The sequence below is a fragment of the Artemia sp. Qi Xiang Cuo genome, chromosome 21 (assembly GCF_049724085.1).
Source record: "Artemia sp. Qi Xiang Cuo chromosome 21, ASM4972408v1, whole genome shotgun sequence".
Classification (NCBI taxonomy): Eukaryota; Metazoa; Arthropoda; class Branchiopoda; order Anostraca; family Artemiidae; genus Artemia; species Artemia sp. Qi Xiang Cuo.
The window spans coordinates 31,264,237-31,286,350 of record NC_142814.1 but is presented as its reverse complement, the minus strand read 5'-3'; the positions used below and the strand labels follow the sequence as shown (position 1 = coordinate 31,286,350).

Sequence of the window (22,114 nt, the reverse complement as noted above, 5' to 3'; positions counted from 1 at the left end):
AGTGAAACATATCGAAGACAATAAACTGTATCGCTAATTGTACATGCTTAGTACTATTGTTGTTGTAATTATTCAATAAAATTGTTTCGAAATCGAAAATGTTCCCTTTCTTTTCTGGTCAGGTTAGGTTAGGGCTAACGAATCAGGGTCAGTCTAGAGTCAGCAGTCCCCCTCCCCTCCTCCATAACTGGGTATAGCCTGGGCAAAATACAAAATTTCATTTATTTTATGTGTTTGCCATTATCCTTTTAAGCTGATTTATTAAAAAATAATTAGTTCATAACATCAGTAAAGCTAATTTAACAAATACAACAACAGTATATTAATTAAGCTTTTTTAATAGCTCAAGGCAAGACCTATACTTTGTTATTTTAGGGGAAGGGATTGGGAAAAATTAAAAGTGTCTAATAGACCTCATCTCTTTGCATGGGTTAACTTATTTTACTGTTTTTTTTTGTGTTTTTGCTTTATAGCAACAGTTCTAGAATCAAGTCTACTATTTAGCCTAGGGGTACCAATCGAAATCTGAAGATAGGGTCTGTATACATTTAGAATGGTGACAATTGGACTAACATTTTGGAAATAAAACATGGAAAGGAACATCAAATTATATTCTTTTAGCCAACCAGTTAATGTAAACAGTCTAAGTTTTCCATGTATACTTTGCAATATACATCACCATCAACCTTCTTCTTAACTGGATATATCCTGGACAAAATAAAAAAAATCACTGACTCTATGGTTTTTTTATTATCTTTAAAAGGTGGTTTACCACTAATAATTAGAATGTAATATCAGTAAAGCTAATTTGAAAAAAAAACACAGCATGTTTATTCAACTTTTTTTTAATAGACTAGGGCAAAACCTATATCTTGCCTTGTTAGGCTAAGGAGTGGGAACACATCAAAAATATCAGTTAGGTCAGGTTAGGTTATTTTACATTTTTCTTTGTGAGTTCTTTTCTAGCTCAGAAACAAATTGACTAGCCTACTCAAAGGTGTGACTGCCAGAGTAGCCTGTCCCATGCAAGTCTATATATTTAGCTGCTATGTCCAATAAAGGCCTTTTTGTGAAGAACCTGGGCTATACTGTACAAAACTAATAAACTAGTCTATATTTTTTTTTTAATTAGGCCAAACCATCTAAATTAATAATTTATTCAACTTTTTTTTAATAGCCTAGGACAAAACATATATCTTGCCATGTTAGGCTAAGGAGTGGGAACACATTAAAAATATCAGTAATCATGACATTCAAAAATAGCTGTAAGCAAGAAATCAAATGGTATTTAGGCTAAGGAGTGGGAACACATTAAAAATATCAGTAATCATGACATTTAAAAATAGCTGTAAGCAAGAAATCAAATGGTATTTTACATTTTTTCTTTGTGAGTTCTTTTCTAGCTCAGAAAAAAATTGACTAGCCTACTCAAAGGTGTGACTGCCAGAGTAGCCTGTCCCATGCAAGTCTATATATTTAGCTGTTATGTCAAATAAAGACCTTTTTGTGCAGAACCTGGTCTATCCTGTACAAAACTAATAAACTAGTCTATATTTTTTTTAATTAGGCCAAACCATCTAAATTAGCAATTTATTCAACTTTTTTTTAATAGCCCAGGGCAAAACATATATCTTGCCATGTTAGGCTAAGGAGTGGGAACACATTAAAAATATCAGTAATCATGACATTTAAAAATAGCTGTAAGCAAGAAATCAAATGGTATTTAGGCTAAGGAGTGGGAACACATTAAAAATATCAGTTATCATGACATTTAAAAATAGCTGTAAGCAAAAAATCAAATGGTATTTTACATTTTTTCTTTGTGAGTTCTTTTCTAGCTCAGAAATAAATTGAGTAGCCTAATCAAAGGTGTGACTGTCAGAGTAGCCTGTCCCATGCAAGTCTATATATTTAGCTGTTATGTCCAATAAAGGCCTTTTTGTGCAGAACCTGGGCTATACTCTACAAAATTAATAAACTAGTCTATATTTTTTTTTAATTAGGCCAAACCATCTAAATTAGCAATTTATTCAACTTTTTTTTAATAGCCTAGGGCAAAACCTATATCTTGCCATGTTAGGCTAAGGAGTGGAAACACATTAAAAATATCAGTAATCATGACACTTAAAAATAGCTGTAAGCAAGAAATCAAATGGTATTTTACATTTTTACTTTGTGAGTTCTTTTCTAGCTCAGAAACAAATTGACTAGCCTACTCAAAGATGTGACTGCCAGAGTAGCCTGTCCCATGCAAGTCTATATATTTAGCTGCTATGTCCAATAAAGGCCTTTTTGTGCAGAACCTGGGCTATACTGTACAAAACTAATAAACTAGTCTATATTTTTTTTTAATTAGGCCAAACCATCTAAATTAGCAATTTATTCAACTTTTTTTTAATAGCCTAGGGCAAAACCTATATCTTGCCTTGTTAGGCTAAGGAGTGGGAACAAATTAAAAATATCAGTAATCATGACATTTAAAAATAGCTGTAAGCAAAAAATCAAATGGTATCTTACATTTTTTCTTTGTGAGTTCTTTTCTAACTCAGAAACAAATTGACTAGCCTACTCAAAGGTGTGACTGCCAGCGTAGCCTGTCTCGTGCAAGTCTATATATTTAGCTGCTATGTCCAATAAAGGCCTTTTTGTGCAGAACCTGGGCTATACTGTACAAAACTAATAAACTAGTCAATGTTTTTTTTTTATTAGGCCAAATTATCTAAATTAGCCTATTAATCTTACCTTCAACTCCAACTGCTTCTGAGACTTTATCCCATGCTTTCATTACAAGCAACATGTTTTTATGGTTTTTATCAGCTTTAGAGTAGAGAACTTTGCTTACTTTACAGCTTTTTGGATACCTCAACACCAAGAAATACTTTTCAAAAGACATTTCAGAGTAACTTCTTTTCTTAATGTCCCTTCTAAACCTATTTTCCAACTTGAAGTACCCATCCGTTTCACCCACAACTTTACTTTACAACTTTTTGGATACCACAACACCAAGCAATACCTTTCAAAAGACATTTCAGAGCAAGTTCTTTTGATAATGTCACTCCTAAACCCATTTTACAAGTTGAAGCATCCATCCTTTTCACCCACAACTGTACTTTACAGCTTTTTGAATACCTCAACACCAAGAAATACTTTTCAAAAGGCATTTCAGAGCAAGTTCCTTTCTCAATGTCCCTCCTAAACCCATTTTACAAGTTAAAGCATCCATCCTTTTCACCCACAACTTTACTTTAAAGCTTTTTGGATGCCTCAACACCAAGAAATACCTTTCAAAAGGCATTTCAGAGCAACATCTTTTCTTAATGTCCCTTCTAAACCCATTTTCCAACTTGAAGTACCCATCCTTTTCACCCGCAACTTCACTTTATAGCTTTTTGGATATCTCAACACCAAGCAATTCTTTTCAAAAGCATTTCAGAGTAAGTTTTTTTCTTAATGTCCCTGCTAAAACCATTTTACATTTTAAAGCATCTCTTGTTTTCACTCGAAACTTTACTTTACAGCTTTTTAGAAGTCGAATTAACGAAAAAAACAATTCAGAAGGCATTTTAGAGCCCTTTCTTGTCTTAGTTCGCCTCCTAACCACAATTTCCATCAGGTTATAGCGATCCCTTACATCCACAACTTTACTTTACAGCTTTTTGAATGCTCCAACATCAAGCAATACTTTTCAAAGACATTTCAGAACAAGCTCTTTTCTTAGTGACCGTCCTAAACCCATTTTACAAATTGAAATACCCATGCTTTTCACCCAAAACTTTACTTTACAGCTTTTTGAATGCTCCAGCACCAAGAAATACTTTTCAAAGGGCATTTCAGAACAAGTTCTTTTCTTAATGTCCTACTTAAACCCATTTTACAAGTTGAAGTACCCATCCTTTACACCCACAACTTTACTTTACAGCTTTTTTGAATGCCCCAACACCAAGCAATACTTTTCAAAAGGCATTTCACAACAAGTTCCTTTCTTAATGTCCTTCCTAAACCCATTTTACAAGTTGAAGTACTCATCCTTTTCACCATAACTTTACTATACTGCTTTTTTGAATGCTCCAACACCAAGCAATACTTCTCAAATGACATTTCAGAACAAGTTATTTTCTTAATGTCCTTCCTAATCCCATTTTACAAGTTGAAGTTCCTATCCTTTTCACCCGCAACTATACTTTACAGCTCTTGAATGTCACAACACCAAGCAATACTTTTCAAAAGACATTTCAGAACAAGGTCTTTTCTTAATGTCCCTCCTAAACCCGTTTTACAAGTTGAAGTACCCATCCTTTTCACCCACAACTTTACTTGACAGCTATTTAATGCCGCAACACCCAGAAATACTTTTCAAAAGTCATCTCAGAACCAGTTCCTTTCTTAATGTTCCTCCAAAACCCATTTTATAAGTTGAAGTACAAATCCTATTCATCAAAACTTTACAACTTTTTTTCTTAATATCAATGCTACACCCATTTTACAAGATTAAGTACCTATCTTTTTCACCCAGAAATATGCTTAACAGATTTTAGAATACCCAAAACACCAAGCAATACTTTTCAAAAGGCATTTCAGAACAAGTTCTTTTCTTAATGTTCCTCCTAAACCCATTTTACAAGTTGAGGTACCCATCCTTTTCACCACAACTTTACTTTACAAATTTTGTGCACGCCACAATATCATGCAAGTTTCCACTTCAGTTCAGATTTTTTTTTTGTGCACGCCACAATATCACGCAATTTTCCACTTCAGTTCAGATTTTTCTCAAAGAGATGAAAAAATTTAAAATACTGTTTCAAATTTTTTATAGAAGATAGAAAGTTCAAGTTATCTTCTGAATTTTATTAAAGATCATACAGTTCAGTTCTTATTTCTCCGAAGAAAATAAAAATCTTCCACTTCAGTTCTTAATTTCACAAAGACACAAGGAAATTTAAAGTTCTATTTGAAATTTTCCCGTAGAAGATAGAAAAAGCTATACCATGGTTGTGAATATTTTCCCGGAAGACAAATATTTCTACATCAATTTTAAATTTTCTCAACGAAGTGAAGAAAATTTAAAGTTCTAGTCATCACGCAAGTTTCCACTTCAGGTCAGATCTTTCTCAATAATATGAAAAAATTTAAAATATTGTTACAAATTTTGCATTGAAGATAGAATATTCAAGTTATCTTCTGAATTTTATTAAAGAACTTACAGTTCAATTCTAATTTCTCCAAAGAAAATAAAAATCTTCCTCTTCAGTTCTTAATTTCACAAAGACACAAGGAAATTTAAAGTTCTATTTGAAATTTCTCAATGAAGTGAAGAAAAGTTCAAGCTCTCTTCTGAATTCTCTCAATGAAAAGGAAATTAGTTATTGATCAATTCTATTTTTCCTAATAATATAAAAAGGTTCCACTTCAGTTCAGATGTTTCCCCAAAGACATAAATTTAAAATTCTCCTCCAAATTTTTTGTAGAAGATAGAAAAAGTTACACATTGATCGAGAATATTTCACTATGAAGATAAGGAGCTAATTTTCTCATTGATGTGAAGAAAAGTTCAAGTTCTTTTCCTAACTATCCATATGAAAAGAAATAAGTTACAGACCAATTCTATTTTTCAAGAAAAAATAAAATTTTCCACTTCAGTTCAGATTTTTCTCAAAGAGATGGAAAAATTTAAAATTACTGTTTTAAATTTTTCATAGAAGATAGAAAAAGTTATACGTTGATCATGAAAAGTTCACTCAAGTCTGAATTTAATTAAAGAACTTACAGTTCAATTCTAATTTCTCCAGAGTAAAATAAAAATCTTCCACTTCAGTTCTTAATTTCACAAAGACACAAAGAAATTTAAAGTTTTCTTCTGAATTTTCTTAGGGAAAAGAAAAAAGTTATAGTTCAATTCAAATTTGTTTTCAAAGAAAATAAAAAATCTCCAACTTTTTAATAAACATTCTAAGCGCTTAACATGCTAACGTTTCCTAAGATAATAGAAATATAACAAAGTAATGCATAAAATATTTTTATTGACGTAACAACATGTAGTAACAACATAAAAATATATTATAGACATTTTTTTACATTATTAACATCATTGAAAAACATTAAACATTCTTAATCTTTTCCATAAAATAGGTTAGCGAGTTCTCTCTCTCTTGATACTAGAGTTGCTCGCTTCTCTTAATTCATAACCACTAGAATAATCATTCATCCATTTTGAATCATATACAATTTCCACTGGGAATGTCACCTACTGATTCAATACACGTTTCATCCTAGGTATTATTTGATTCATTGACTATATGATCAATAGTAGTAATAATGCTCACTTGTGCTTTATTTTCCAATCAATTTGTCATTATATTTATTAGTAATATTGTCTGCCAATGCTCTTTTTATTTTACCAACAATTTCACTGTCTATTATCACATTATTTTTACAAAGGCAACAGTTTTGGCACGTTGATAAGATATGATTTATAATGTTGGTGCAGAAGTTGGCCATTCTTTTCCTTTTTTATCTGATTCAAATGCTAACATTGGAATGATGACAATAAAATTTATCAACGTGTAATATGTTACCAGAATGATTAACTAGAAGTTACCCTTCTTCATCAACTATTATTTTTATGTTGGCATTCTCTTTGAGTACGAACTTTTCTGGAAATGATACTTTCACATATTCACCTTTTGAATGATGAAAATTCTTGACTACTCCAAAGGAATTTAACTCCTCACTGTCATGACAACGTAGGAAAACATTCCCAATAAGATCTCCACTACTACTTGTCCCATAGTTCAAATATATCTCTTTGTCAGCATTCAAGGCAACATTGACTTTATCATGTGCACACACTTTCTTCGAATAATTCATCTTCACTTTTTTACAGATATGAATTGTGTGTTTATCCTTCCACTGCGTAAAAAATACTGATTTAATGCATGCAATAAACTAGGTAGTGTCGATAACCTACCATGGAGTACCACTGGGAAAGCTGCTTCCAATGTAAGAGCAACCATAGAGTACGCTTGCTACACCCGCAAGCATGCATAGTGAGAGAGAAATACAAAGTCGACCGGGGGGGATTTTCTGGCGAGTATTGTTAGGTTAGGATAGACTAGATCAAGCTAGGTTAGATTAGGTTAGCTTAAGTCAGGTTAGGTAAGTTAGGTTAAGTTAGCTAAGTTAGGTTAGGTTAGCTAGTGAACATCTCTCCATGTCTGAGTTAGGTTAGGTTAGGTTATATTAAGTTATGTTAGGTTAGGTTAAGTTTGGTTAGGTTAGGTTAGCCTACGTACGCGCGCGTACGTAGGCTAACCTAACCGAACTTAACCTAACATAACTTAATCTAGCCTAACCTAACTTAAACATGGAGAGATGTTTACTAGCTAACCTAACCTAACTTAACCTAACTTAACTAACCTAACTTAACCTAACCTGATCTAATCTAGCTTAAGTAAGTCTAACCTAACATAACCCTAATTATTATAAAATTCCCCCCAGGTTGACGTAGTATTTTTCTATATCACTTAATGCGTGCTGTAGCACATTTGCTTGATGTTCGCTCCTAGCTTTGGATCAGACTTACCAATAGTACCCACTTATAAGCTATCGAGACTATCTAGTTTATTGCATGCATTAAATCAGTATTTTTTACGCAGTGGAAGGATAAACACACAATTCATATCTGTAAAAAAGTGAAAATGAATTATTCGCGGAAAGTGTATTAACATGTGAAAGTCAATGTTGGCTTGAATACTGAAAAAGAGTTATATTAGAACTATGGAACAAGTAGTAGTAGAGATCTTATTGAGACTGTGCTCCTATGCTGTCAAGCCATTAAGGAGTTAAATTCCTTTGGAGTAGTCAAGAATTTTCATCATTCAAAAGGTGGATATGGGAAAGTATCATTTCCAGAGAAGTTAGTGCTCAAAGAGAATACCAACTTAAAAATAATAGTTGATGAAGATGGGTAACTTCTAGCTAATGGTTCTGGTAACATGTTAGCCGTTGATAGATCTTATTGTCATCTTTCCGGTGTTAGCATTCAAATGAAATCAGTAAGGAAAAGAATGGCCTACTGCCGCACCAACATTATAAATAATATCTTATCAACGTGCCAAAACTGTTGCCTCTGTAAAAATAACGTGATAATAGACAGTGAAATTGTTGGTAAAATAAAAAGAGCATTGTCAGACAATATTAATAAGGTATATTATGACAAATTGATTGGAAAATGAAGTACAAGTGAACATTATTACTACTTTTAATCATATAGTCAATGAATCAAATAATACCTAAGATGAAACGTGTATTGAATCAGTAGATGATATTCCCAGTGAAAATTGTATATGATTCAAAATGGATGAATGATTATTCTAGTGGTTATGAACTAAGAGAAGCTAGTAACTCTAGTATCAAGAGAGAGAGAACTCGATAAATTATTTTATGGAACAGATTCAGAATGTTCAATGTTGTTCAATGATGTTAATAATGTAAAATAATGTCTGTAACATATTTTTATGTTGTTACTACATGTTGTGACTTCAATAAAAATATTTTATACATTACTTTGTTATATTTCTATTATCTTAGGAAACCTTAGCATGTTAAGCGCTTAGAATGTTTATTAAAAAGTTGGAGATTTTTTATTTTCTTTGAAAAAGATTAGAATTGAACTATAACTTTTTCTTTTCTCTAAGAAAATTCAGAAGAGAACTTTAAATTTCTTTGTGTCTTTGTAAAATTAAGAACTGAAGTGGAAGATTTTTATTTTTCTCTGGAGAAATTAGAATTGAACTGTAAGTTCTTTAATAAAATTCAGATTTGAGTTAACTTTTCATGATCAACGTATAACTTTTTCTATCTTCTATGAAAAATTTAGAACAGTAATTTTATATTTTTCCATCTCTTTGAGAAAAATCTGAACTGAAGTGGAAAATTTTATTTTTTCTTGAAAAATAGAATTGGTCTGTAACTTATTTCTTTTCATATGGATAGTTAGGAAAAGAACTTGAACTTTTCTTCACATCAATGAGAAAATTAGCTCCTTATCTTCATAGTGAAATATTCACGATCAATGTGTAACTTTTTCTATCTTCCACAAAAATTTGGTAGAGAACTTATAATTTATATCTTTGGGGAAATATTTGAAGTGAATTATAAACTTCTTATATTTTTAGGAAAAATAGAATTGTTTAATAACTAATTACTTTTTCATTGATAAAATTCCGTAGAGAGCTTGAAATTTTCTTCACTTCATTGAGAAATTTTAAATAGAACTTTAAATTTCCTTTTGTCTTTGAGAAATTAAGAACTGAAGTGGAAGATTTTTAGTTTCTTTGGAGAAATTAGAATTGAACTGTAAGTTCTTTAATAAAATTCAGAAGATAACTTGAACTTTCTATCTTCTATGAAAAATTTGGAATAGTATTTTAAATTTTTTCATCTCTTTGAGAAAAATTTGAAGTGAAGTGGAATCTTGCATGAAGACTAGAACTTGAACTTTTCTTCACTTCGTTGAGAAAATTTAAAAGTGAAGTAGAACTTTTTATCTTCCGGGAAAATATTCACAACTATGGTATAGATTTTTCTATCTTCTACGGGAAAATTTCAAATAGAACTTTAAATTTCCTTGTGTCTTTGTGAAATTAAGAACTGAAGTGGAAGATTTTTATTTTCTTTGGAGAAATTAGACTTGAACTGTAAGTTCTTAAATAAAATCCAGAAGAGAACTTGAACTTTCTATCTTTTATGAGAAATTTGGAACAGTTTTTTAAATTTTTTTATCTCTTTGAGAAAAATCTGAACTGAAGTGGAAACTTGCATGATGTTGTGGCGTGCACAAAAAAATCTGAACTGAAGTGGAAACTTGCATGATATTGTGGCGTGCACAAAAGTTGTAAAGTAAAGTTGTGGTGAAAAGGATGGGTACCTTAAATTGTAAAATGGATTTAGGAGGGACATTAAGAAAAGAACTTGTTCTGAAATGCCTTTTGAAAAGTATTGCTTGGTGTTGTGGGCATTCAAAAAGCTGTGAAGTATAGTTCTTGGTGAAAAAGTTGGGTACTTCAACTTGTAAAATTGGTTTAGGAGGGATATTAATAAAAAAATTTGTAAAGTAAAGTTGTGATGAAAAGGATTTGTACTTCAACTTGTAAAATGGGTTTTTGAGGGACATTAAGAAAGGAACAGGTTCTGAAATGCCTTTAGAACAGTATTTCTTGGTGTTGGGGCATTCAAAAGCTGTAAAGTAAAGTTGTGGGTGAAGAGGATGGGTACTTCAACTTGTAAAATGGGTTTAGGTGGGACATTAAAAAAAGACCTTGTTCTGAAATGCCTTTTGAAAAGTGTTGCTTGGTGTTGTGGCATTCAAGAGCAGTAAAATATTGTGGCGGGTGAAAAGGCTGGGAACTTCAACTTGTAAAATGGGTTTAGGAAGGACATTAAGAAAATAACTTGTTCTGAAATGCCATTTGAGATGTATTGCTTGGTGTTGGAGCATTCAAAAAAGCAGTATAGTAAAGTTATGGTGAAAAGGATGAGTACATGAACTTGTAAAATGGGTTTAGGAAGGACATTAAGAAAGGAACTTGTTGTGAAATGCCTTTTGAAAAGTATTGCTTCGTGTTGGGGCATTCAAAAAAGCTGTAAAGTAAAGTTGTGGGTGTAAGGGATGGGTACTTCAACTTGTAAAATGGGTTTAGGTAGGACATTAAGAAAAGAACTTGTTCCGAAATGGCCTTAGAAAAGTATTGCTTGGTGTTGGATTATTCAAAAAGCTGTAAAGTAAAGTTTTGGGTGAAAAGGATGGGTACTTCAATTTGTAAAATGGGTTTAGGACGGTCACTAAGAAAAGAACTTGCTCTGAAATGTCTTTGAAAGGTATTGCTTGGTGTTGAGGTATCCAAAAAGTTGTAAAGTAAAGTTGTGGGTGAAAAGGATGGATGCTTTAAGTTGAAAATGGTTTTAGAAGGGATATTAAGAAAAGAAGTTGCTCTGGAATGCTTTTTGAAAGGTATTTCTTGGTGTTGAGGTATCCAAAAACCTGTAAAGTAAGCAAAGTTCTCTACTCTAAAGCTGATAAAAACCATAAAAACATGTTGCTTGTAATGAAAGCATGGGATAAAGTCTCAGAAGCAGTTGGAGTTGAAGGTAAGATTAATAGGCTAATTTAGATGGTTTGGCCTAATTAAAAAAAAAAATTGACTAGTTTATTAGTTTTGTACAGTATAGCCCAGGTTCTGCACAAAAAGGCCTTTATTGGACATAGCAGCTAAATATATAGACTTGCACGGGACAGGCTACGCTGACAGTCACACCTTTGATTAGGCTAGTCAATTTATTTCTGAGGTAGAAAAGAACTCACAAAGAAAAAATTTAAAATACCATTTGATTTTTTGCTTACAGCTATTTTTAAATATCATGATTACTGATATTTTTAATTTGTTCCCACACTTTAGCCTTAAAAGGCAAGATATAGGTTTTACCCTAGGCTATTAAAAAAAAGTTGACTAAATTACTAATTTAGATGGTTTGGCCTAATTAAAAAAAAATATAGACTAGTTTATCAGTTTTGTACAGCATAGCCCAGGTTCTGCACAAAAAGGCCTATATTGAACATAGCAGCTAAATATATAGACTTGCATGGGACAGGCTACTCTGGCAGTCACACCTATGAGTAGGCTAGTCAATTTGTTTCTGAGCTAGAAAAGGACTCACAAAGAAAAAATGTAAAATACCATTTGATTTCTTGCTTACAGCTATTTTTATATGTCATGATTACTGATATTTTTAATGTGTTCCTACTCCTTAGCCTAACATGGCAAGATATATGTTTTGCCCTAGGCTATTAAAAAAAAGTTTAATAAATTGCTAATTTAGATGGTTTGGCCTAATTAAAAAAAATATAGACTAGTTTATTAGTTTTGTACAGTATAGCCCAGGTTCTGCACAAAAAGGCCTTTATTGGACATAGCAGCTAAATATATAGACTTGCATGGGACAGGCTACTCTGGCAGTCACACCTTTGAGTAGGCTAGTCAATTTGTTTCTGAGCTAGAAAAGAACTCACAAAGAAAAAATGTAAAATACCATTTGATTTCTTGCTTAAAGCTATTTTTAAATGTCATGATTACTGATATTTTTAATGTGTTCCCACTCCTTAGCTTAAATACCATTTGATTTCTTGCTTACAGCTTTTTTTAAATGTCATGATTACTGATATTTTTAATGTGTTCCCACTCCTTAGCCTTAAATGGCAAGATATAGGTTTTACCCTAGGATATTAAAAAAAAGTTGAATAAATTACTAATTTAGATGGTTTGGCCTAATTAAAAAAAAATATAGACTAATTTATCAGTTTGGTAGAGCATAGCCCAGGTTCTGCACAAAAAGGTCTTTAGTTAACATAGCAGCTAAACACATAGACCTACATGGGACAGGCTACTCTGGCAGTCACACCTTTGAGTAGACTAGTCGATTTTTTTTTGAGCTAGAAAAGAACTCACAAAGAAAAATGTAAAATAACCTAACCTGACCTAACTGATATTTTTAATGTGTTCCCACTCCTTAGCCTAACAAGGCAAGATATAGGTTTTGCCCTAGGCTATTAAAAAAAAGTTGAATAAACATGCTGTGTTTTTTTTTCAAATTCGCTTTACTGATATTACATTCTAATTATTAGTAGTAAACCAGCTTTTAAAGATACTAACAAACCCATAGAGTCAGTGATTTTTTTATTTTGTCCAGGATATGTCCAGTTAAGAAGAAGGTTGATGGTGATGTACATTGCAAAGTATATCTGGAAAACTTAGGCTGTTTACATTAACTTGTTGGCTAAAAAAATATAATTTGATGTTCCTTTCAATGTTTTATTTCCAAAAATGTTAGCCTAATTGCCACCATTCTAAATGTACCCAGACCCTACCTTCAGATTTCAATTGGTACCCCTAGGCTAAATAGTATACTTGATTCTAGAATTGTTGATATAAAGCAAAAACACAAAAAAAAAGAAAAATAAGTTAACCCATGCAAAGAGATGAGGTCTATTAGACACTTTTAATTTTTCCCAGTCCCTTCCCCTAAAATATCAAAGTATAGGTCTTGCCTTAAGCTATTAAAAAAGCTTAGTTAATATACTGTTGTTGTATTTGTTAAATTAGCTTTATTGATGTTATGAACTAATTATTGTTAATAAAACAGCTTAAAAGGATAATGGCAAACCCATAAAATAAATGAAATTTTGTATTTTGCCCAGGCTATTTCCAGTTATGGAGGAGGGGAGGGGGACTGCTGACTCTAGACTGACCCTGATTCGTTATCCCTAACCTAACCTAACCAGAAAAGAAAAGGAATATTTTCGATTTCGAAACAATTTTACTGAATAATTACAACAACAATAATACTAAGCATTTACAATTAGCGATACAGTTTATTGTCTTCGATATGTTTCACTAATGCACTTAAAGCACATTGAAGTCTATTCACATGTGCTATATCAACTTTTGCAGCGAAACATAATTGATCCTCCATTTTAAATTTGCTCAAGGATATCACATATCTTGCATATACTTCATCCCATTCCAGACAAAGCCGTGATCCTCTCGTGATTTCCACCGCAATGTTTGGTGCTCTTGTATCATTACCATCAACTCCACTATCAACTTCTAAGAGGGTAAACATTCCACTCGCCATCACAAATATATATCCAAATGAGTAAAGTCAAACTGTTCTCACTCCTTTGAATTCTATTCACAGACTAATAAAACTATAGCAAAAATCCTTTCCTCATATTCCCTCCGCCGCTAATATGTAAGCGAGCCTCTGATTGGCTGAGAAGGAGACACGTGATCTAAATGTTTCCCATTCCTGGATCTTAACATTCGCCCCTAGCGTGCACTTGGCCAAACAACAACGACAAAACAAGATCTTAAAAGAAGTATCATTGACCCTGTCCCCGTTAGATTCAATAATCAAGAAAACATCCATCAAAGTGATAAAAATACGCTTTTTTCATTCTCACTGACAAAAACCATAAAAACCATAAATTGATGTTGACATTCGTGAAATACAATAAATGAATTGACCAACACTCATAAACGTCCAAGAAACATCCATAAAAGTGAGAAAAATCCTGTTTTTTCAAGTGAGAAAAATCCTGTTTTTTCATTCTCACTGACAAAAACCATAAAAACATGCATAAATTATGTACGTACCGGAGTACTAGGGTCCTTTCTACTAATGATAACCTCCCACAGTCCTCAGGGCTAGGATAGTAAGTTTTCTCGCAAGGACTAATTGAATTTAGGGGGCTAATTGAACTGGAAATAAGTAGTTCTAGTGCCTTTTTTGGAGTCAAAGGGATCGGAGGGCAACTATCCCCTCACGTCTTATTCTCCCCAAATATGTCCGATACAAATTTTTAAGGTAGCCGTTTGTTAAAAAATGGTTCAAAGACCACGTAACAAGGCTTTTGGGGTTTACATAACCCCCAGAGTCTGGGGGTTAAGGGTTATAAGTCATGCCCCGACTTTCAGAAGGTTTTTATGGAGGGAGTGGTCTTTTGAGCTTTAGAGTAGGCTCATTTGATTGGAAATGTACAGCTCTTGTTCCTATTCAAAAGTCAAACGTGATGGAGGGCAGCTAGTCCTCCCCTTCCTGATATCCTCTTTTCCCCAAACGCATTCGATCGAAATTGTAAGTTAGTAATTTTATTACAAATAGTCCAAAGAGCATATAACAGTATCTTTATGGTAAATGCAACTCCCAAGAGCCCAGAGGCAAGGGTTATAAGTTATGCCCCGGGGCTTATAAGGTTTTTATGGAACGGGTGATCATATAAACTTTGGACTGCACGGGGTTCATTTGATTGGAAATTTGAGTTTGTAGTCCCCTTTGACAAGTAAAAAGGGAAGGAAAGCCAATCAGTCAAACCCAACCCCCATCCCCTAAGATTATTATTCCCCAAAACGCATAGGCCCTACGGGCAAAATTTTCAGAGAACTATGTTGTTCAGTATAGTCGAACGGTTCAGTAATAATGTCTTTGGTTATGTCAACCTCCCGAAAGTCCTCAGAGCAAGGGCTGTAAGTTAAGTAATTCGTTCATTGCTTACAAAAATACATTTAATTGAGACAGTTTTGCGTGTTCGAACTTTACTTTTGAAAAACACGAAGGGCATACAAATGAGCGTTTCAGAAAGTATTGAGGGGAAATTTGAGCTAAATCAAAATACGTTGTGCGTATACGGATTGTCAAAAGGGTGTATCTCAGGAATGACTAAGTATATTAATTTACTCAAAACGAACAGAAATTACAATAAATAGTCGAGTCAAACTCAAAACGATCAACAACTGACATGATTGGGGCTGTTATACCCCATGCCTTCTCAAGAACAGAACATAATTTGTTATTTACTAAAAACAAAATACATTTTAAATGTTTTTACTTTAATAAATAATACATTATTAAAACTTTTATGAATGAATATCAGTATACATAAATCAAACTGACCATTTTTTCCAGTAAAGTGGAAATTATGTTATGGTTTTGAGAATGCAAGGGAGTTATCAACCCTACTCGTGTTAATTTTTGCTCGTTTTGAGTTTGATTTGGAAATTTATTGTGTATGTTGATCGTTATGATTTTTACCTATTTATTGATTGTGATTTGTGGTAGTTTTATGCTTGGAAGATTCCTTGACATTATTTCTGCTTATTTTTGGCTTAATTAAACTCTTTACTATTCTTGGAAAACTTGTTTTGTGGAAAAACTTTTTAAATTATTAAAAAAAAGAAATATAACTACACACGGTTAATGGAAGAATGAATAAGAAAAACACAAAAAAAAACAACAAAGAAATATATACTAGAGATTTTGAGAATAAATCCTTGCCTTTGTCTTTTGAATTCTCTTTTTTTGTAGTTTCTATTTATTCATTTTATTATTATTAGTTGCGCCAAGTTTGCACAAAGACTAGTGCAAAATCTAAATGTATTTTTAGTAACAAAACCCCCAATTTTTTATGTTAATCTTCTCTGTGCCTGTATTACGGTTTCAAAACCTCTGTCGATTGGTATCAGTGGTTGACAATCTATTGGTACCTTTAAGTGGCAATTGGCTTTTAACAAGGAACAAATTTAAAGTTTCTTTTTCTAGGTTTAGTGTGTATGTATGTAAGAGGAAAATATCTCTTAACATTTCTTAGATCTCTTAACATTTTGCGGTTTTTCACATTTTTTTTTCAGGTTTAATCTTTCAACCTCATTATTCCAAAAGTTTTAAAATCTTTCTAAAATCATCCACAGCTACGGCAGTGTTTTTGGTTCTGGAAAATATTTTTGTTTTTTTTACGTTTGTGTGTGTATGTGTTTTTTGGCGTGTTCCTTGTATCCAAGGCAATTCTGGCAAAGGAAAGGATTTTAAACCATTTTTTTGTTTTTATTTTATTTTTTTTATCTATTGCAAGCTACTAACCGTAGCTCACGTACTTGCTATGTGTCTGCAGCCACAAAGAAAAAAAGGGGAAGACCTCGCTTGTTTGTATAATAACTTGAAGCATTAATCCTTTTTCTCAACTGATTGATTCGTATGTTAAATAGGAAAGAAAAGCAGGACAAAGGTTAAATATTATCATTGTTGCCGAGGGTGCTGTTGACCGAGACGGCACTGCTATCACTTCTGAAATGGTGAAAGATGTAGTTGTGAAAAATCTGCAGCAAGACACAAGAATCACTGTTTTAGGTCATGTTCAACGAGGAGGAAGACCTTCAGCGTTCGACAGAATCCTTGTAAGTATTGTATCTAATCTTCCTGTAAATCTTTTAGCTGGCTATAAAAGGGTGGAGCTGTTCTGGTGTTATCAGATAGTGGTGGTTCCCAAGTCGAATATTAGCTTCTTTCTCCATTTTTATCCCCAGAAGTGAATCCCTGGAGGCATGGCTTCCTCGGGCTAGCAGGATGTACCTTTAATGAGTCTACCTGTCAGAGACATGACTACGAAAAGTGGGGCAAAGTGAGCTTGAGGATTGATGTATCTTAGGGAAATTGTGGCATAGTAAACGACATAGCGTTGAACCGGATTTAAAGATGGTTAGGTCACGTTTAACTGAGTAAGGATGATACACTATTAAAAATCATACTTTATGGCAGTCCTGCTGGAGTTTTATAGAAATCAGGACGTTCTCGAGTGGATTGTGAAGAGTCCTTATGGACAGATTTAAAGGAATGAAGAAATGCATGGGAGGAATTAAAGAATAAATCTCTGAACAGAACAATATGGAAGATGAGTCTGCATGGTTGTTTTGATCTTAGTTGGTTTTGAATTACGGTAAGTTGCCAATAGAATCAGCAGTAGCAGTAGCAGTTTTATTTTATCATTTCATTTAGGAAGCATATATAAAACTACACCATGCAGCTGAGTAGTGTGGCTTAATTTTACCATGTACCACCTATGATATGATACGTATGATATGATTTATTAACACTAAAAGCCCTAGTGGGCCATGGTTAATACACATTACACTTCAAAAACAATAAATGTAAACACCTTTATTATAAACAAAACAAAAATAAAATAAATCTAAAGAAAATGATCTCTATGCTCGACGCCCAGTCCAATAAATCTTCCCAAATTTTTTATCCCCAAAAATTTCTATCTCTTAATATATTAACAACCGATTCCACCCTTTCAAACCACCCCGGATAAAATTTTCTCTCTCAAACCTCTTAGCTCCTTACATAAACTTAAAAAATGAATTAAATCATCATTTTCGTCCCCGCACATCGGACAAAATAGGGACCAGCCTTCGACCTAATCTTCCCCAAATATTTTCTCCTGTCTCCAAATGCTACAAAATTTCCCCTTACTTATATTACCCACTTTAATTCCTCCCTACTAAGTCCCGCCTTAAAATACACTTCCTCCCCCCATAGGTCCTTAATACTAGCATACAGAGATAGAGAAGGTGACGAGGATATATCACATTGCCATTTCTGGATCTCCTGGCTTTCCAAAATAAACTTAACTTATTTTGCTACCGCCCCCTTTCTACCACTAAACCTTTCCCGCCTTCCCACAGCCTAGCTTCCCCACAACTTTCCAAAATTTGTTTAACTTGGCGATCCCAAGAGTCTTTCCTCCTATCTCTCAAAGGTTCTTGGTAAGCTGCTTTTAGTATTCTCTCCTCTAGGAGGGATACGAAGTTTACCCAATACTTAATCATACTAACTAGCCTTATAAATCTTTCACCCCTCAACCCCAAATCACCCCTTAAAACTAACCCATTAAACTTATCACTTAAACCTATCAATTTCTTAAAAAAAAAATTTAACTGGATCCTCTCTAACTTAGCCCCCTAACCAAATTCCCAATTTTCACACCCATAACTAAATACTGGTCTTATCTTACTATTAAAAATCCTAATCATTGATTTAATATCATTTAGGCCTATCTTTCTTAAACTACTTCTTAACACACTCCACATCGCCCTAAGTTCTCTTCTCTCCATTAGATCAACATGACTACTCCACCTTCCTTTAGATGTAACCTTACACCCTAAATACACAAACTTCTTTTCAATCTTTAACTCTCTACCATTCATATAAAAAATTTCACTTTGTCCCCCTTTTTCTCTAAATAATGCTATCGCTGACTTATCAACATTTAAAATTAGCTTCTTCTCAGCTAAATAATCATTGGTCAGGTCTAACAATCTTTTCAGCTCTTTTCAACTTTTTGCAACAAACACTATATCATACACAAAAAGGAGAGCAAACAAAGATTTACACGTTTACTCAATACATGGTACTGCCATACTCCTAAAATGATCCTCTATAGCATTTATAAATAAAGAAAATAGCCTAGGAGATAAATTTCAGCCTTGCTTAACTCTTATAATACTTTTAATTACCCTAGAAAACTGCTTCCCAACTCGAACTACGATCTTAACTACACTATACATAGCTACTATTATCCTAACAAATCTCCAGGGCAATTCTAATCATAGCAGGCTCTCGATAAGGTGCTTCCTAACTACTTCATCGAAAGCTCCTTTCAAGTCCAGAAAAGCTTCATATAACTTATTTTCTCTTCCTCTAGCATATTTTCTTATCAACACACTCAAAATAAATATCTGGTCTATAGCAATATATCCCTTCCTGAAACCCGCCTCTATATCTTTCATTTTTTTCTGTGATTTTTACCATTTATCTAACCTTGAACATAATACCTTACAAAAAAGCTTACTAATACGAGTACTATTCCCCATATTGATACATCTATAATTACTATGGACTAGCCTATCTCCTTTCTTATGCAACGGCACCAGAATAGATATCGACCATTCCCTAGGCTAGCACTCTTTATTCAAACGAGCCGAAAACAAAAGGCTTAAATTCGATAGAATCCATACTCTACTCCACTTCCACACTTTCAGTGGAATTCCATCTATTCCTGGCGTCAATCCACCCTTCATTTTCACTGTCTCTTCCCACAATTCATTATCCTTTGAATCATCTTCAGTCAACGGTAAATCTATAAAGTTGCCCCTGATTATCAGGGCTAAAAATTTGGTAGCGTGTTATAACTGAGGCTTGAGTAAGAATCGGTACTCAGAATCCAGTGAAAACTGATATTTATTATAAAAGGAAATAAAGGGAAAATATTCTAACTCTAAATATTTTAAATACTTCTAAACATCTTCTAGGTCTATTGTTTAATATTGTGTGGGTGTCCTTGTTCAATCCACGTTTGTTTACCGAAAAAACAGGATTAAGTTAATTCTAGGCTATCGAATACTTCTAATTGAAATATCTACACTTGAACAATCGGACAAGACTTGGTTACCAGTGTAATTAAAATTCTTTGCGTCAAATTATTGTTTCTCGGAATTTATGAATAACCTTTTTATCAGATCTCACCTTAGTTGTATAAACTAAACCAAGTTTCAGGTTTATTTCCTGAAAAGGAACTTAATGTTCTTTGGAACTTTGATAAACTTCAACTTTTCTATAGAAAATACGATCTTGGGACGGAAGAGATTGAAAATCTTAATCTAGAAATTTAATTCCTCTTTCTTCCCTAGCCAATCTGTAGAACACCAGGGCCGCCTTTATATAATATTAGCACGAGTTTAGAAATGCAAAAGTGGCTAAAAGAGGAAACAGAGTCCTTCTTTCGTATAACATCAGAGAAATCGCCAGGGAAGGAATATTGTATTGTCCTCTAGTTCCAATCTTCTTATATACATATCAGATTTAATTAAAATCAAGGTAAGATCCAAAGGTCTCTAAGCTGGAAGTAGGAAGCAAAAGCTCTTGAATTTATTTTTTCAGGTTAAGGGGTTTATATTGTACTTAAACCTTCGGTTATTCCCAAGTTCCAGTTTCTAAGACAAAACTAATTTTATTTATATTTTAATCCTTAGAAATGCTGTATTTCATCTAGAGTCCCCAAGTCTTTCTAACTGAACCCAAATCACCAAAATATAATAAAATGTCGCGCTTTGACTCCAGCACTAGTTTATATCTCCTATATAAGTATTAAATTTATTACTTGGCCTGGTCTATCAAGGTGACAGAAATCTTTCAGAAGTTTAATTCTTATTTTAATTTTTATCCTCAAAGGGAAATGTAGAAAGACAATGGTAGCTTTATCTTAGTTACAAAGAAAACACTTACTCGCTGTTAGTTCCAGAAAAGACTACCCCATTTGGGTACCAGAATCATTATTTTAAGCTTTGTCTTATTTTGTCATTCTTGTCTCCCTTTGGCAAGAGACCAGTTTTAATGCAATCCCTCTTTTTTGTACCAAGGCCAATAATAATTCTTTGTTCAAAAATGTTGGTTTCCGTTTTTACTATATTCAAAAAACCATGTTTTGTTGTAATTTTTATCATGTTATATTGTCACGTAATATTTTTAGGCGTTGAACTCGGATTTTGAAACGGACAGGTTTATTTGCATTTTATGGAACTTTTAAAGTCAAGTGTACTATTGTTCAAGTCAGAATTCACAATTTTAGGTCTGTTTTCTTTGCACAAAAATAATAATAAAGGTTTGCTATTTTCACCATTACACTAAAGTCATAATAAAGCTTTTATATTTGTACAAATTAGTCAGGTTATGGTAAGGCTTTTTGACAAATCTATAACCCTATCTAAATATGAAAACTTCTGATTTAACGGTTCACCTTCTCCTACTTCCTCAAACTTAACTTTCACATATTAGGCCCAACTCTCAGCTGGGGGGACTTCACCAACACCACGTATCCCTCCAACGGAAGTTTTCACAAGCTTCAAAAATGCCCTGGAGTCCGCCATACTAAACGCTTCCTTAATCCTACGAGCTTCTTCTGACTTAAATTTATACTGTTTTCTTTTAACTAGATTTCTATTTTCCTTCTCTTCTCTCGATACAATTCTAATCGCTCATACATTTCATGTGGCAGACTACCCTTCAAACTCTTAAAAGCTTCTATCTCTCCCCTCCTACAATTCTCACACTCTTCATAAAAAAAATTCCCCTCGTGCCTAACTTTACTTCTATTCCCTAGCCTTGATTCCTTCCCTATATCATACACTATACCACAAAGTTCTGTGAGAGAAGATTCAAGATCACCTTCTTCTGTCAATTGAGCTCTCTTCTCTGGTCTTTTCTCTGAACTTTCCTCAGAAAAATATAGCCTAAATATTTCCTCATTATTCTTATCCATTCTAAGGGGCTTATTTACTTTCACTACCTCACTCTCCTTAACTTTTCTTCTACCCTGTTCTGACTTAAATTTATACTGTTTTCTTTTAACTAGCTTTCTATATTCCTTCCTCTTCTCTCGATACAATTCTAATCGCTCATACATTTCATGTGGCACACTACCCTTCAAACTCTTTAAAGCTTCTATCACTCCCCACCTACAATTCTCACACTCCTCATCAAAAAAATACCCCTTGGGCCTAACTTTACTTCTATTCCCTAGCCTTGATTCCTTCCCTATATCATACACTATACCACAAAGTTCTGTGAGAGAAGCTTCAAGATCCCCCTATTTTGTCAACTGAGCGCTCTTCTCTAGTCTTTTCTCTGAACTTTCCTCAGAAAAATATAGCGTAAGTATTTCCTCATTAGT

General features: G+C 33.3%; 1 protein-coding gene across 1 annotated transcript in view; it reads left to right on the top strand.

Annotated features, from left to right (window-relative positions):
• The window catches only part of LOC148939448 (ATP-dependent 6-phosphofructokinase-like), a 255,175-nt gene that overhangs the window by 70,340 nt on the left and 162,721 nt on the right, over positions 1-22,114 (top strand). The window contains exon 4 of the mRNA XM_089107083.1: positions 16,593-16,781. Within this exon, the coding sequence (XP_088963209.1) occupies positions 16,593-16,781 (189 nt within the window). The remainder of the gene's footprint in view (positions 1-16,592; positions 16,782-22,114) is intronic.